Source organism: Pristiophorus japonicus, chromosome 2, assembly GCF_044704955.1.
Source record: "Pristiophorus japonicus isolate sPriJap1 chromosome 2, sPriJap1.hap1, whole genome shotgun sequence".
NCBI classification, from domain to species: Eukaryota; Metazoa; Chordata; class Chondrichthyes; family Pristiophoridae; genus Pristiophorus; species Pristiophorus japonicus.
This window is the reverse complement of record NC_091978.1, coordinates 89,840,248-89,853,374: the sequence shown is the minus strand read 5'-3', so window position 1 is coordinate 89,853,374 and position 13,127 is coordinate 89,840,248. Positions and strand designations below refer to the sequence as shown.

The 13,127-nt window shown below is 48.6% G+C and overlaps 1 protein-coding gene across 2 annotated transcripts in view; it reads left to right on the top strand.

The window, feature by feature from the left end:
* The window catches only part of rgp1 (GP1 homolog, RAB6A GEF complex partner 1), a 60,035-nt gene that overhangs the window by 38,495 nt on the left and 8,413 nt on the right, over window positions 1-13,127 (top strand). For both annotated transcript variants that reach the window (XM_070862490.1, XM_070862489.1), the window contains one exon: window positions 1,410-1,587. In XM_070862490.1, coding sequence (XP_070718591.1) covers window positions 1,410-1,587 — 178 coding nt within the window. The remainder of the gene's footprint in view (window positions 1-1,409; window positions 1,588-13,127) is intronic.

Here is a 13,127-nt window from a genome sequence, read left to right as displayed (position 1 = left end):
TCCCTATCTGGCTGTGTACCCTTTACCTGCGGTAAGACCAACTCACTAAACGTGCTATTCACGTCAACCTCAGCATCGTGGATGCTCCAGAGTGAGTCCACCCGCAGCTCCAGTGCCGCAATGCGGTCTGTCAGGAGCTGCAGGCGGACGCACTTCCCACACATGTCGTCGTCGGGGACACAGGAAGTGTCCCTGACTTCCCACATATTACAGGAGGAGCATAACATGTGTCCGAGCTCTCCTGCCATGACTTAACCCTGAGATTAGCTTAATTTGGCAACATCAATGCTAAAAGGTTACTTACTGATAAAGAAAAGAAAAACTACTCACCAATCACTTACTCCCTTGGCTGTGATGTCACCTTTCAATTTCTTTCTACTACTTTGTTGCCTTTTGCCCCTGCTGCAGCTGCACAAGCATGCCTCCTCGACTCATGAACTCCCCGAATGCTGGGCCTTTATAGGCCGCTGCCGCTCCGACTCCCGCCTCCTCGACTACTTCTCCATGAATGTTAAGCAACACCTCAATTTCAAAATTCTCATCCTTGTTTTCAAATCCCTCCATGGCCTCTCCTCTATATCTCTGTAATAACCTCCAGCCTCACAACCCTGCCGAGATGTCTGCTCTCCTCTAATTCTGCCCTGTTGAGCATCACTGATTATAATCACTCAACCATTGGTGGCTGTGCCTTCTGTTGCCTAGGCCTCAAGCTCTGGAATTCCCTGCCTAAACCTCCCCGCCTCTCGCTCTCTCTTTTTTTCCCCCTCTCTTTTTTCCCCCTTCAAGACACTCCTTAAAACCTACCTCTTTGACCAAGCTTTTGGTCACCTGCCCTAATTTCTCTTTTTGTGGCTCGGCATCAAATATTTTGTCTCTCAATACTCCTGTGAAGAGCCTTGGGACGTTTCACTATGTTAAAGGCACTATATAAATATTTGTTGTTGTTGTTGAATGTGGACAGCAGTTAAATCGAAATGTATTATCCACCTCCACAGCATTATAGAATACTTTGCATATAAATGCCAGACAAAGCTGAACTGTCAGATGGATTCAGGAGAGCAATTTCTGTGCAGCCATGTCTTTCAGTATTTTCTTTTATGACACTTGTTTTGAGTGATGCTTGTGATTTTTTTGTCCTTTACCACTGTAATACCTTCTTCTATCAATCAACATGAAATAGTAATTGTTTCCAGTTAAATAATAGATGTGACTACAGGGTTTGATTTCCACAAATGCGAAACTCTGACGTCAGACTTGGTGTTACTTTCTATAGCTATGGCTTGATAAATAAACCTTTGTTATGGTTTGTAAATACAGCATGCTATCAGTAACTATGGTTAAATTATAATCCCCAATCATTCGTGATTAGTTTGTATCACTAATGAGTCCCAGTCTGTCCTTATTTGCAGTTCTCAGTGTCTTTACAAACTGAGGAGCACGTACAGGAGGAGTACCAGAGAAAACCAGGACAGCCTGTTCCTCTTAGTACGCATGCTAGGCACCAGGAGTCATGTTTGCACACTGCTAAGACTCACTTCAGTTTACCTATTCCACTTAGCGGCACACCCAGTTTCATCACCACTGTAGGTAAGTGTGCACCATTTGTTTTATTTATATGGTTATATGATGTATGAGGGGTGATAATGTCATGTGATCGCCAATGTTCCCCATAATTTTTTTTGGGGGGGGGGTACACAGCCCCGTTAAGAGTCACAGTTTTGCCATGTGTGAACTTTGACATTGCAAAAGCCGGTTCTGGACTGTACGGGACTAGCAGAGAGCTGTGCGATAGGGAACATTGGTGATGACCTGTCTTATGTTTTTAAGGAAACCTGATGGGATCCACTTTCCTGCACTGAAAAATAAATCAAATAGCCATACTCATTAGGAGCAGTGTAAGTTGGCCACCATAGCAGCTCTTGCTCACACTGCCTGTCTTCTGCCCTTCGAACACACATATTGGGCCCAAGATTCGGGCCGTGCCTAGAACGGCGCAGCCACGACCTGGACGTCCGTTTTTCACGTCACAAAGTGCGCATAAAAAAAAAACTTCCAGATTCTCCGGCTCCCTGCAGGTCCTCTTGAGCCGGGCGCGGCGCAGTACGAGCTGTAGGGGGCGGAGCTAGGACCCTGCGCTGAAAACAGTGCCGGGACCTCTGCACATGCGCGCTACAGTGGGCGCGCATGTGTAGTAGCTCCAGGCGCCCAAAACTGTGTGGGAGGGGCCCGAAGCATGCAGCCCCTAGCCCTGGCCGAATGGCCTCACTGCGGCTGCGTGCATAAGGCTCCTCCCACGGCCAGCTCCTGCTTCCTCCCGATCCGACTCGACTCCCGCTTCCACCGCCCCCGGACTGGACCCGATCCACGCTCCCCTGACCTCCCTCTCCCTCCCTCCCCGCGACCCAAACTGAACCGACCTCCCTCCCACCACCTCCCCCCCCCCCCCCCCCCCCCCGACCCGAACCGCGCTCCCAAATCCCCCCCCCCCCCCGGACCGGACCTGACCTCCATCCCCCCCGACCGCGGACCGGACCCGACCTGATTCCGACCCCGGACCGGACCCAACCCGACCGAACGCCACCTACCTGTAAATCTGGTGCGGGGATGGGGCCCTGCCCGAAGTCTTGGCCCGGCCCCTTTCAGCCTCCCGCCCCCCCCCCCCCCCCCCCTTTCTCCTTTCCCTCCTCCCCCCCCCCCTTCTCCTTTCCCTCCTCCCACCCCCTTTCTCCTTTCCCTTCCACCCCTTTCTCCTTTCCCCTTCCCACCCCCTTCCCTTCCTCCCCCTTCTCCTTTCCCTTCCCCCCCTTCTCCTTTCCCTGCCCCCCCTTCTCCTTTCCCTTCTCCTTTCCCTTCCCCCCCCTTCTCCTTTCTCCCTCCTCCCCCCCCCTTCCCTTTCCCTCCTCCCCCCACCCCCCTTCTCCTTTCCCTTCCCCCCCTTCTCCTTTCCCCTTCCCCCCCCTTCTCCTTCCCCTTTCCCCCCCTTCTCCTTTCCCCTTTCCCCCCCTTCTCCTTTCCCCTTCCCCCCTTCTCCTTTCCCCTTTCCCCTTTCCCCTTCCCCCTTCTCCTTTCCCCTTTCCCCTTTCCCCTTCCCCCCTTCTCCTTTCCCCTTCCCCCCTTCTCCTTTCCCTTCCCCCCCCTTCTCCTTTCCCCTTTCCCCCCCTTCTCCTTTCCCCTTTCCCCCCCTTCTCCTTTCCCCTTTCCCCCCCTTCTCCTTTCCCCTTTCCCCCCTTCTCCTTTCCCCTTTCCCCCCTTCTCCTTTCCCCTTTCCCCTTCCCCCTTCTCCTTTCCCCTTTCCCCTTTCCCCTTCCCCCCTTCTCCTTCCCCTTCCCCCCCTTCTCTCCTTTCCCCTTTCCCCCCTTCTCCTTTCCCCTTTCCCCCCTTCTCCTTTCCCCTTTCCCCCCCTTCTCCTTTCCCTTTCCCCCCCTTCTCCTTTCCCCTTTCCCCCCTTCTCCTTTCCCCTTTCCCCCCTTCTCCTTTCCCCTTCCCCCCCTTCTCCTTTCCCCTTTCCCCCCCTTCTCCTTTCCCCTTTCCCCCCCTTCTCCTTTCCCCTTTCCCCCCTTCTCCTTTCCCCTTTCCCCCCCTTCTCCTTTCCCCTTTCCCCCCCTTCTCCTTTCCCCTTTCCCCCCTTCTCCTTTCCCCTTTCTTCCCCCCTTCTCCTTTCTTCCCCCCTTCTCCTTTCTTCCCCCCTTCTCCTTTCTTCCCCCCTTCTCCTTTCTTCCCCCCTTCTCCTTTCTTCCCCCCTTCTCCTTTCTTCCCCCCTTCTCCTTTCTTCCCCCCTTCTCCTTTCTTCCCCCCTTCTCCTTTCTTCCCCCCTTCTCCTTTCTTCCCCCTTCTCCTTTCTTCCCCCCTTCTCCTTTCTTCCCCCCTTCTCCTTTCTTCCCCCCTTCTCCTTTCTTCCCCCCTTCTCCTTTCTTCCCCCCTTCTCCTTTCTTCCCCCCTTCTCCTTTCTTCCCCCCTTCTCCTTTCTTCCCCCCTTCTCCTTTCTTCCCCCCTTCTCCTTTCTTCCCCCCTTCTCCTTTCTTCCCCCTTCTCCTTTCTTCCCCCCTTCTCCTTTCTTCCCCCCTTCTCCTTTCTTCCCCCCTTCTCCTTTCTTCCCCCCTTCTCCTTTCTTCCCCCCTTCTCCTTTCTTCCCCCCTTCTCCTTTCTTCCCCCCTTCTCCTTTCTTCCCCCCTTCTCCTTTCTTCCCCCCTTCTCCTTTCTTCCCCCCTTCTCCTTTCTTCCCCCCTTCTCCTTTCTTCCCCCCTTCTCCTTTCTTCCCCCCTTCTCCTTTCTTCCCCCCTTCTCCTTTCTTCCCCCCTTCTCCTTTCTTCCCCCCTTCTCCTTTCTTCCCCCCTTCTCCTTTCTTCCCCCCTTCTCCTTTCTTCCCCCCTTCTCCTTTCTTCCCCCCTTCTCCTTTCTTCCCCCCTTCTCCTTTCTTCCCCCCTTCTCCTTTCTTTCCCCCCTTCTCCTTTCTTTCCCCCCTTCTCCTTTCTTTCCCCCCTTCTCCTTTCTTTCCCCCCTTCTCCTTTCTTTCCCCCTTCTCCTTTCTTCCCCCCTTCTCCTTTCTTCCCCCCCTTCTCCTTTCTTCACCCCTTCACCCCTTCTCCTTTCTTCCCCCCCCTTCTCCTTTCTTCCCCCCCCCTTCTCCTTTCTTTCCCCCCCCTTCTCCTTTCTTTCCCCCCCCCTCTCCTCATTGTCAGAAACACAGACACTGACAGACAGAGAGTGAGAGAGACACACACAGACAGACAGAGATAGAGGCACACTGGGGAGGGGGCATACCAGCACACTGTTGGAGGGCTCCCGGTGAGTAGAAAATGTTTTTATTGATTTTTTTTGATTGATTTATTGGTTGATTTATTGATGTTTTTATCATTTATTTTTGATGATGGCTCTTTATTTGTAAAACTGAAGTGTTTAATGTTTGTAAACTTCCCTTTAAAACCACCCCCCCCCCCATTCCCTACGCCTGATTTGTAACCTACTCCTGATTTTCTAAAGTGCAGACAAGGTTTTTTCCAGCGTACAAAAATCTTCACTTACTCCATTCTAAGTTAGTTTGGAGTAAGTTTTCACTGCCAAAACTTTGAAAACATAGAAACATAGAAACATAGAAAATAGGTGCAGGAGCAGGCCATTCAGCCCTTCTAGCCTGCACCGCCATTCAATGAGTTCATGGCTGAACATGAAACCTCAGTACCCCCTTCCTGCTTTCTCGCCATAACCCTTGATCCCCCGAGTAGTAAGGACTTCATCTAACTCCCTTTTGAATATATTTAGTGAATTGGCCTCAACTACTTTCTGTGGTAGAGAATTCCACAGGTTCACCACTCTCTGGGTGAAGAAGTTTCTCCTCATCTCGGTCCTAAATGGCTTGCCCCTTATCCTCAGACTGTGACCCCTGGTTCTGGACTTCCCCAACATTGGGAACATTCTTTCTGCATCTAACCTGTCTAAACCCGTCAGAATTTTAAACGTTTCTATGAGGTCCCCTCTCATTCTTCTGAACTCCAGTGAATACAAGCCCAGTTGATCCAATCTTTCTTGATAGGTCAGTCCCGCCATCCCGGGAATCAGTCTGGTGAACCTTCGCTGCACTCCCTCAATAGCAAGAATGTCCTTCCTCAAGTTAGGAGACCAAAGCTGTACACAATACTCCAGGTGTGGCCTCACCAAGGCCCTGTACAACTGTAGCAACACCTCCCTGCCCCTGTATTCAAATCCCCTCGCTATGAAGGCCAACATGCCATTTGCTTTCTTAACCGCCTGCTGTACCTGCATGCTAACCTTCAATGACTGATGTACCATGACACCCAGGTCTCGTTGCACCTTCCCTTTTCCTAATCTGTCACCATTCAGATAATAGTCTGTCTCTCTGTTTTTACCACCAAAGTGGATAACCTCACATTTATCCACATTATACTTCATCTGCCATGCATTTGCCCACTCACCTAACCTATCCAAGTCACTCCGCAGCCTAATAGCATCCTCCTCGCAGCTCACACTGCCACCCAACTTAGTATCATCCGCAAATTTGGAGATACTGCATTTAATCCCCTCGTCTAAATCATTAATGTACAATGTAAACAGCTGGGGCCTCAGCACAGAACCTTGTGGCACTCCACTAGTCACTGCCTGCCATTCTGAAAAGTACCCGTTTACTCCTACTCTTTGCTTCCTGTCTGACAACCAGTTCTCAATCCACGTCAGCACACTACCCCCAATCCCATGTGCTTTAACTTTGCACATTAATCTCTTTTGTGTGGGACCTTGTCGAAAGCCTTCTGAAAGTCCAAATATACCACATCAACTGGTTCTCCTTTGTCCACTTTACTGGAAACATCCTCAAAAAATTCCAGAAGATTTGTCAAGCATGATTTCCCTTTCACAAATCCATGCTGACTTGGACACGCCCCCTTTTGGAAAAAAAAATTCTGTTCCAAAGTGAAATTGTTCTAACTGACTAGAACTGGAGCAAACTAAATGCCGAGAATTTGAATTTCTAAGATACTCCGTTCTACACCAGTTGTTCCAAAAAATCAGGAGCAACTGAGGCCGAAACTTGGGCCCATTGTGATTAGATGCCCCAATTAATTTTGCTTCCTGGTCCTTTCAAATACAAATTACTAGAGATTATTACAACCTGAATAATATAAATTAACCCAATGCAGTGTAATCGCTAGTCACCACGCATGAACACATATTGGCAAGGAAAACCCAAAGATGTTTTATTAATGCATAAAGAGCAAGAGGATAACTAATGAAAGAGTAGGGCCTGTTAGAGACCAAAAAGGTAACCTATGTGTGGAGGCGGAAGACTTGGTATGATTCTTAATACTTGGTGTCTGTCCTCGCAGAAGAGGGATGATGCAAAGGAGGAGAGTGAAATATTAGATGGGATAATCATAGAGAGGGAGGAAGTATTAAGAGGTTTAGCATCTTTGAAAGTAGATAAATTGCTCGGCTCGGATGAAATGTATCCCAGGCTGTTAAGAGATGCAAGGGAGAAAATAGGGGAGGCTCTGACCATCATTTTCCAATCCTCTCTGGCTACAGGTGTGGTGCCAGAGGACTGAAGAACTGCAAATGTTGTGCCATTGTTTAAAAAGGGACAGAGCAAGTAATTACAGGCCAGTCAGCCTAACCTCGGTGGTGAAAAAATTATTGGAAACAATTCTGAGGAACAGGATAAATCTTCATTGAGAAAGTCACGGTTAATCAAGGACAGACAGCATCTGTCAAGAGAAGGTCATGTCTGACTAACTTGATTGAATTTTTTGAGGTAACAAGGAGGGTCGATAAAGGTGGTGCATTTGATGTAATCTACATGGATTTTAGCAAGGCCTTTGACAAAATCCCACATGGCAGGTTGGACAAAAAACATAAAAGCCCATGGGATCCAAAGGAAATGGCACGTTGGATCCAAAATTGACTCATTGGAAGGAAGCAAAGGGTAATGGTGAATGTGTGTTTTTGTGACTTAAAGGCTGTTTCCAGTGGGGTTCAGTACTTGCATATCTCAATGATTAAGACTTCAATGTAGGTTGCATGATTAACAAGTTTGCAGATGATACAAAAATTGGCCATGCCATTGATAGTGAGGAAGAAAGCTGTCGACTGCAGAATGCTATCCATGGACTGGTCAGGTAGGGAGAAAACATAGAAACATAGAAATTTACAGTGCAGAAGGAGGCCATTTCGGCCCATGGTGTCCACGCCGACCGACAAGGAGCCGCACGGCCCTCAGTCAGCAGCCCTGAAGGTTACATATAAACCTATGAACAATGACGGAAAGGCAAAGAGCACCCAGCCCAACCAGTCCGCCTCACACAACTGCGTCACCCCTTAAACTGAAACATAGAAAATAGGTGCAGGGATAGGCCATTCGGCCCTTCGGGCCTGCATCACCATTCAATATGATCATGGCTGATCATGCAACTTCAGAACCCCATTCCTGCTTTCTCTCCATACCCCTTGATTCCTTTAGTCATAAGGGATACATCTAACTCCCTTTTGAATATATCTAACGAACTGTCCTCGACAACTTTCTGTGGTAGAGAATTCCGCAGGTTCACAATTCTCTGAGTGAAGAAGTTTCTCCTCATCTCGGTCCTAAATGGTTTACCCCTTATGCTTAGACTGTGACCCCTGGTTCTGGACTTCCCCAACATCGGGAACATTCTTCCTGCATCTAACCTGTCCAATCCCATCAGAATTTTATATGCTTTTATAAGATCCCCTCTCTCTCATCTAAATTCCAGTGAATATGAGCCTAGTCGATCCAGTCTTTCTTCATATGTCAGTCCTGCCATCCCGGGAATCAGTCTGGTGAACCTTCGCTGCACTCGCTCAATAGCAAGAATGTCCTTCCTCAGATTAGGAGACCAAAATTGTACACTATATTCAAGGTGTGGCCTTACGAAGGCCCTGTACAACTGCCGTAAGACCTCCCTGCTCCTATACTCAAATCCTCTCGCTATGAAGGCCAACATGCCATTTGCCATCTTCACCGCCTGATGTACCTGCATGCCAACTTTCAATGACTGATGTACCATGACACCCAGGTCTCGTTGCACCTCCCCTTTTCCTAATCTGTCACCATTCAGATAATATTCTGCCTTCCTGTTTTTGCCACCAAAGTGGATAACCTCACATTTATCTACATTATACTGCATCAGCCATGCATTTGCCCACTCACCTAACCCAAGTCATGCTGCAGCCTCTTGGCATCCTCCTCACAGCTCACACTGCCACCCAGCTTAGTGTCATCTGCAAACTTGGAGATATTGCATTCAATTCCTTTGTCCAAATCATTAATGGATATTGTAATTAGCTGGGGTCCTAACACTGAGCCTTGCGGTACCCAACTAGTCACTGCCTGCCATTCTGAAAAGGACCCGTTTATTCCTACTCTTTGCTTTCTGTCTGCAAACCAGTTCTCTATCCACGTCAATACATTACCCCCAATGCCATGTGCTTTAATTTTGCACACTAATCTCTTATGTGGGACCTTGTCAAAAGCCTTTTGAAAGTCCAAATGCACCACATCCACTGGTTCTCTCTTGTCCACTCTACTAGTTACATCCTCACAAAATTCTGAAAGATTTGTCAAGCAAACATTCTACACTCCACCCCAAGCGGAGCCATGTGATCTCCTGGGAGAGGAAAAACCAGAGTAAAAACCCAGGCCAATTTAGGGAGAAAGAAATCTGGGAAAATTCCTCTTCGACCCATCCAGGCGATCGAAACTAGTCCAGGAGATCACCCTGGCCATATTCGATTCCCTGCAGTACTTACCATTATATCTACGCCGGTGATCCAGTCTAATCCCAATTACCAACTCTAGGTCCGTAACCCGCAGGTTACGCATTTTAAGTGCCCATCCAACCATCTCTTAAAATTTGTGAGGGTTTCTGCATCCAGGCAGTGAGTTCCAGATCCTCACAACCCTCTGCGTAAAGAAGCCCCCTCCCCTCAAAACCCTACTAAACCTTCCACCAACCACCTTAAAACTATGCCCCCTCGTAATAGACCACTCCACCAATGGAAAAAGGCCCTTGCTATCCATTATGTCCAGACCCCTCAATATTTTGTACACCTCAATGCGGTCTCCTCTCTGTTCCAATGAGAACAAACCCAGCCTCTCCAATCTGTCCTCATAACTAAGATTCTCCATTCCAGGCAGCATCCTAGTAAATCTCATCTGCACCCTCTCTAGTGTAATCACGTCTTCCTATAATACGGCGATCAGAACTGCACGCAGTACTCCAGCTGTGGCCTAACCAAAGTATAATACAATTTAAGCATAACAAAGGCAAGCATTCCGTATGCCTTCTTAACCACCTTATCCACCTGGCCTACTTTCAGGGATCTGTGGACAAGCACTTCAAGGTCCCTTTGTTCATCTACACAGTTAAGTGACCTACTGCTTAATGTGTATACCCTTTCCTTATTAGCCCTCCAAAAGTGCATCACCTCATACTTCTCTGAATTAAATTCCATTTGCCACTGCCCACCTGACCAGTAGATTGATATCCTCCTGCAGCCCATGACTTTCCTCTTCATTATCAACCACACAGCCAATTTTAGTGTTGTCTGCAAACTTCTTAATCATACTCCCTACAATCAAATCTAAATCATTGATATATACCACAAAAAGCAAGGGATCCAGTGCTGAGCCCTGCGGAACCCCATTGGAAACGTCCTTCCAGTCACAAAAACATTCATCTACCTACCTGCAAGCCAATTTTGGATCCAACTTGCCACTTTGCCCTGGATCCCATGGGCTTTAACATTCATGACCAGTCTACCATGTGAGACCTTATCAAAAGCTTTGCTAAAGTCCACATACACTACATCGTACGCACTCTTCTCATCGACCCTCCTGGTTACCCCCTCAAAAAATTCAATCAAGTTAGTCAAACACTATCTTCCCTCAACAAATCAGTGCTGACTGTCCCTAATTAATCCTTGCCACAAATGTAGATTTACCCTGTCTTTCAGGATTTTTTCCAATAATTTTCCCATCACTCAGGTTAGGCTGACAGGCCTGTAATTACTCGGCGTCTCCCTTTCTCCCTTCTTAAATAAGAGTGCTGCATGAGCAGTCCTCCAATCCTCCGGCACCATGCCCAAATCCCAAGAGGACTGGTAAATGATGGTCAAAGCCTCTGCTATTTCCTCTTTTACTTCGCTCAACAGCCTGGGATGCATTTCATCCGGGCCTGGGGACTTGCCTACTTTCAAAGCTGTTAAACCCCTTAATACTTCCTCTCTCACTATATTTATTTCATCCAGAATATCACACACCTCCTTGATAGCAGTATCTGCATTGCCCCTTTCCTTTGTGAAAACTGATGCGAAGTATTCGTTAAGAACCTTACCAACATCTTCCACCTCCACGCAAAGATTACCCTCATGGTCTCTAAAAGGCCCTACCCTTTCTTTAGTTACCCTCTTACTCTTAATATATTTATAGAACATCTTGGGGTTTTCCTTAATTTTACTAGCCAAGAATTCTTCTTGCTCTCTCTTAGCATTCCTAATATCCTTTTTAATTTTGCCTCTTAACTTTCTATATTCCTCAAGATTCTAAAGTATTTAGCCATTGGTATATGATATAAGCATCCCTTTACTTCTTTATCCTCCTCCATCCAGGGGGCTCTAGAATTATTATCCCCAACCTTTTTCTTTAAAGCAGATGTTTGGCCTGAGCCTTCCGAATCTCCTTCTTGAATGCCTCCCGCTGTTACGATACTGATTTACCCACAAGTAGCTGTTCCCAGTCCACTGTGGCCAAATCACTCCTTCACTTAGCAAAATTAGCTTTTCCCCAATTTGGGACTTTTATTCCAGGCCTATCCTTGTCCTTATCCATAATCAACTTGAATCTGACTGAATTATGGTCACTGGCACCAAAGTGCTCTCCCACTAATACCCCTTCAACCTGCCCAGCTTCATTCCCCAAAACGAAATCCAAGACCGCCCTCTCTCGTGTTGGGCTTGTCACATACTGACTAAAAAGGTTATCTTGAATGCATTTTATACTCTTCACACTATGGGCCCAAGTTTCGGGCCGCACCTAAAACAGCACAGCCCGGACCTGGAAGCCCGTTTTTTGCGCCACAAAATGCGCCTAAAAAAAACCTCACCTATTCTCCGGCTCCCTGCAGGTCCTCTGGAGCTGGGCATGGCGCAGCACGAGCTGTGGGGGGCGGAGCCAGGTCCCTGCATTGAAAACAGTGCCAGGACCTCTGCACATGCGCGCTACAGTGGGCGCGCATGTGCAGTAGCTCCAGGCGCCCAAAACTGTGGGAGGGGCCCGAAGCACGCAGCCCCTAGCCCCGGCCGAATGGCCTCACTGGGGCTGCGTGGATAAGGCTCACCTCCCACCCGACCGGAGCCGAATTGACCCCCGCTCTCCCCCATCGGCGACCCGACCTCCCCTTCCCCCGCCCCCTCACCCACCCTCAGCGACCCGACCTCCGTGGGTAAAACAGGCATAAGTGGCCCGACACGCCCCCTTTAGGAAAAAAAAATTCTGTTCCAAAGTGAAACTGTTCTAACTGACTAGAACTGGAGCAAACTAAATGCCGAGAATTCAAATTTCTAAGATACTCCATTCTAAACCAGTTGCTCCAAAAAAACAGGAGCAACTCAGACCGAAACTTGGCCCCTATATTTGTCCCAATCAATATTTGGATAGTTAAAATCCGCTATTATTACTACCCTATGGTTTTTGGACTTCACAGCAATTGGCCTACATATATGCTCCTATCTCCCTCCCACTGTTTGGGGCTCTCTAATACACATCCAGCAGTGTGATCGCCCCTTTTTTATTTTTCAATTCGACCCATATGGCCTCATTTGATGATCCCTCTAACATATCATCCCGCCTCACCGCTATAATAGTTTCTTTAATCAGTACCGCGACACCCCCGCTCCCCTCCTTTTTTTGTAACCAGGAATATTGATAAGAACATAAGAAATGGAGGCAGGAGTAGGCCATACAGCCCCTCGAGCCTGCGCTGCCATTCACTAAGATCATGGCTGATCTGATCATGGACTCTGTTCCACTTCCCCGACCGCTCCCCATAACCCCTTTTCCCCTTATTGTTTAAGAAACTGTCTATTTCTGTCATAAATTTATTCAATGTCCCAGCTTCCAAAGCTCTCTGAGGCAGCAAACTCCACAGAAGAAATTTCTCTTCATCTCAGTTTTAATTGGGCTGCCCCTTATTCTAAGATCATGCCCTCTAGTTTTAATCTCCGCCATCAGTGGAAACATCCCCTCTGCATCCACTTTGTCAAGCCCCCTCATAGGGCCCAAATTTGGTCCTCCCGTTTTTCCGGCGCACTTGCCTGAGGTGCGCCGACTTTCTGCTCTCAATACGGCGCCAAAAATATATCGCCGTATTCTCCCCGCTCTGTGGACCGTCCTAGTGCGTGGCGTGGCAATCACAGTGGGGGCCCTGCGCCTAAAAGAGTGCCGGCAGCTGTCCGCATGCGCAGTAGGGTGTTTGCGCATGTGTAGTAGCTCCTCCCATGATGATGTGTGCCTGCAGCGTGAGACCTAACATGTCCCACCCCTATCCCGAGCCGAGTGGCCTGCCGCACAGCTGGCCGCTGCCTTCCCGTCTCCAGGAGAG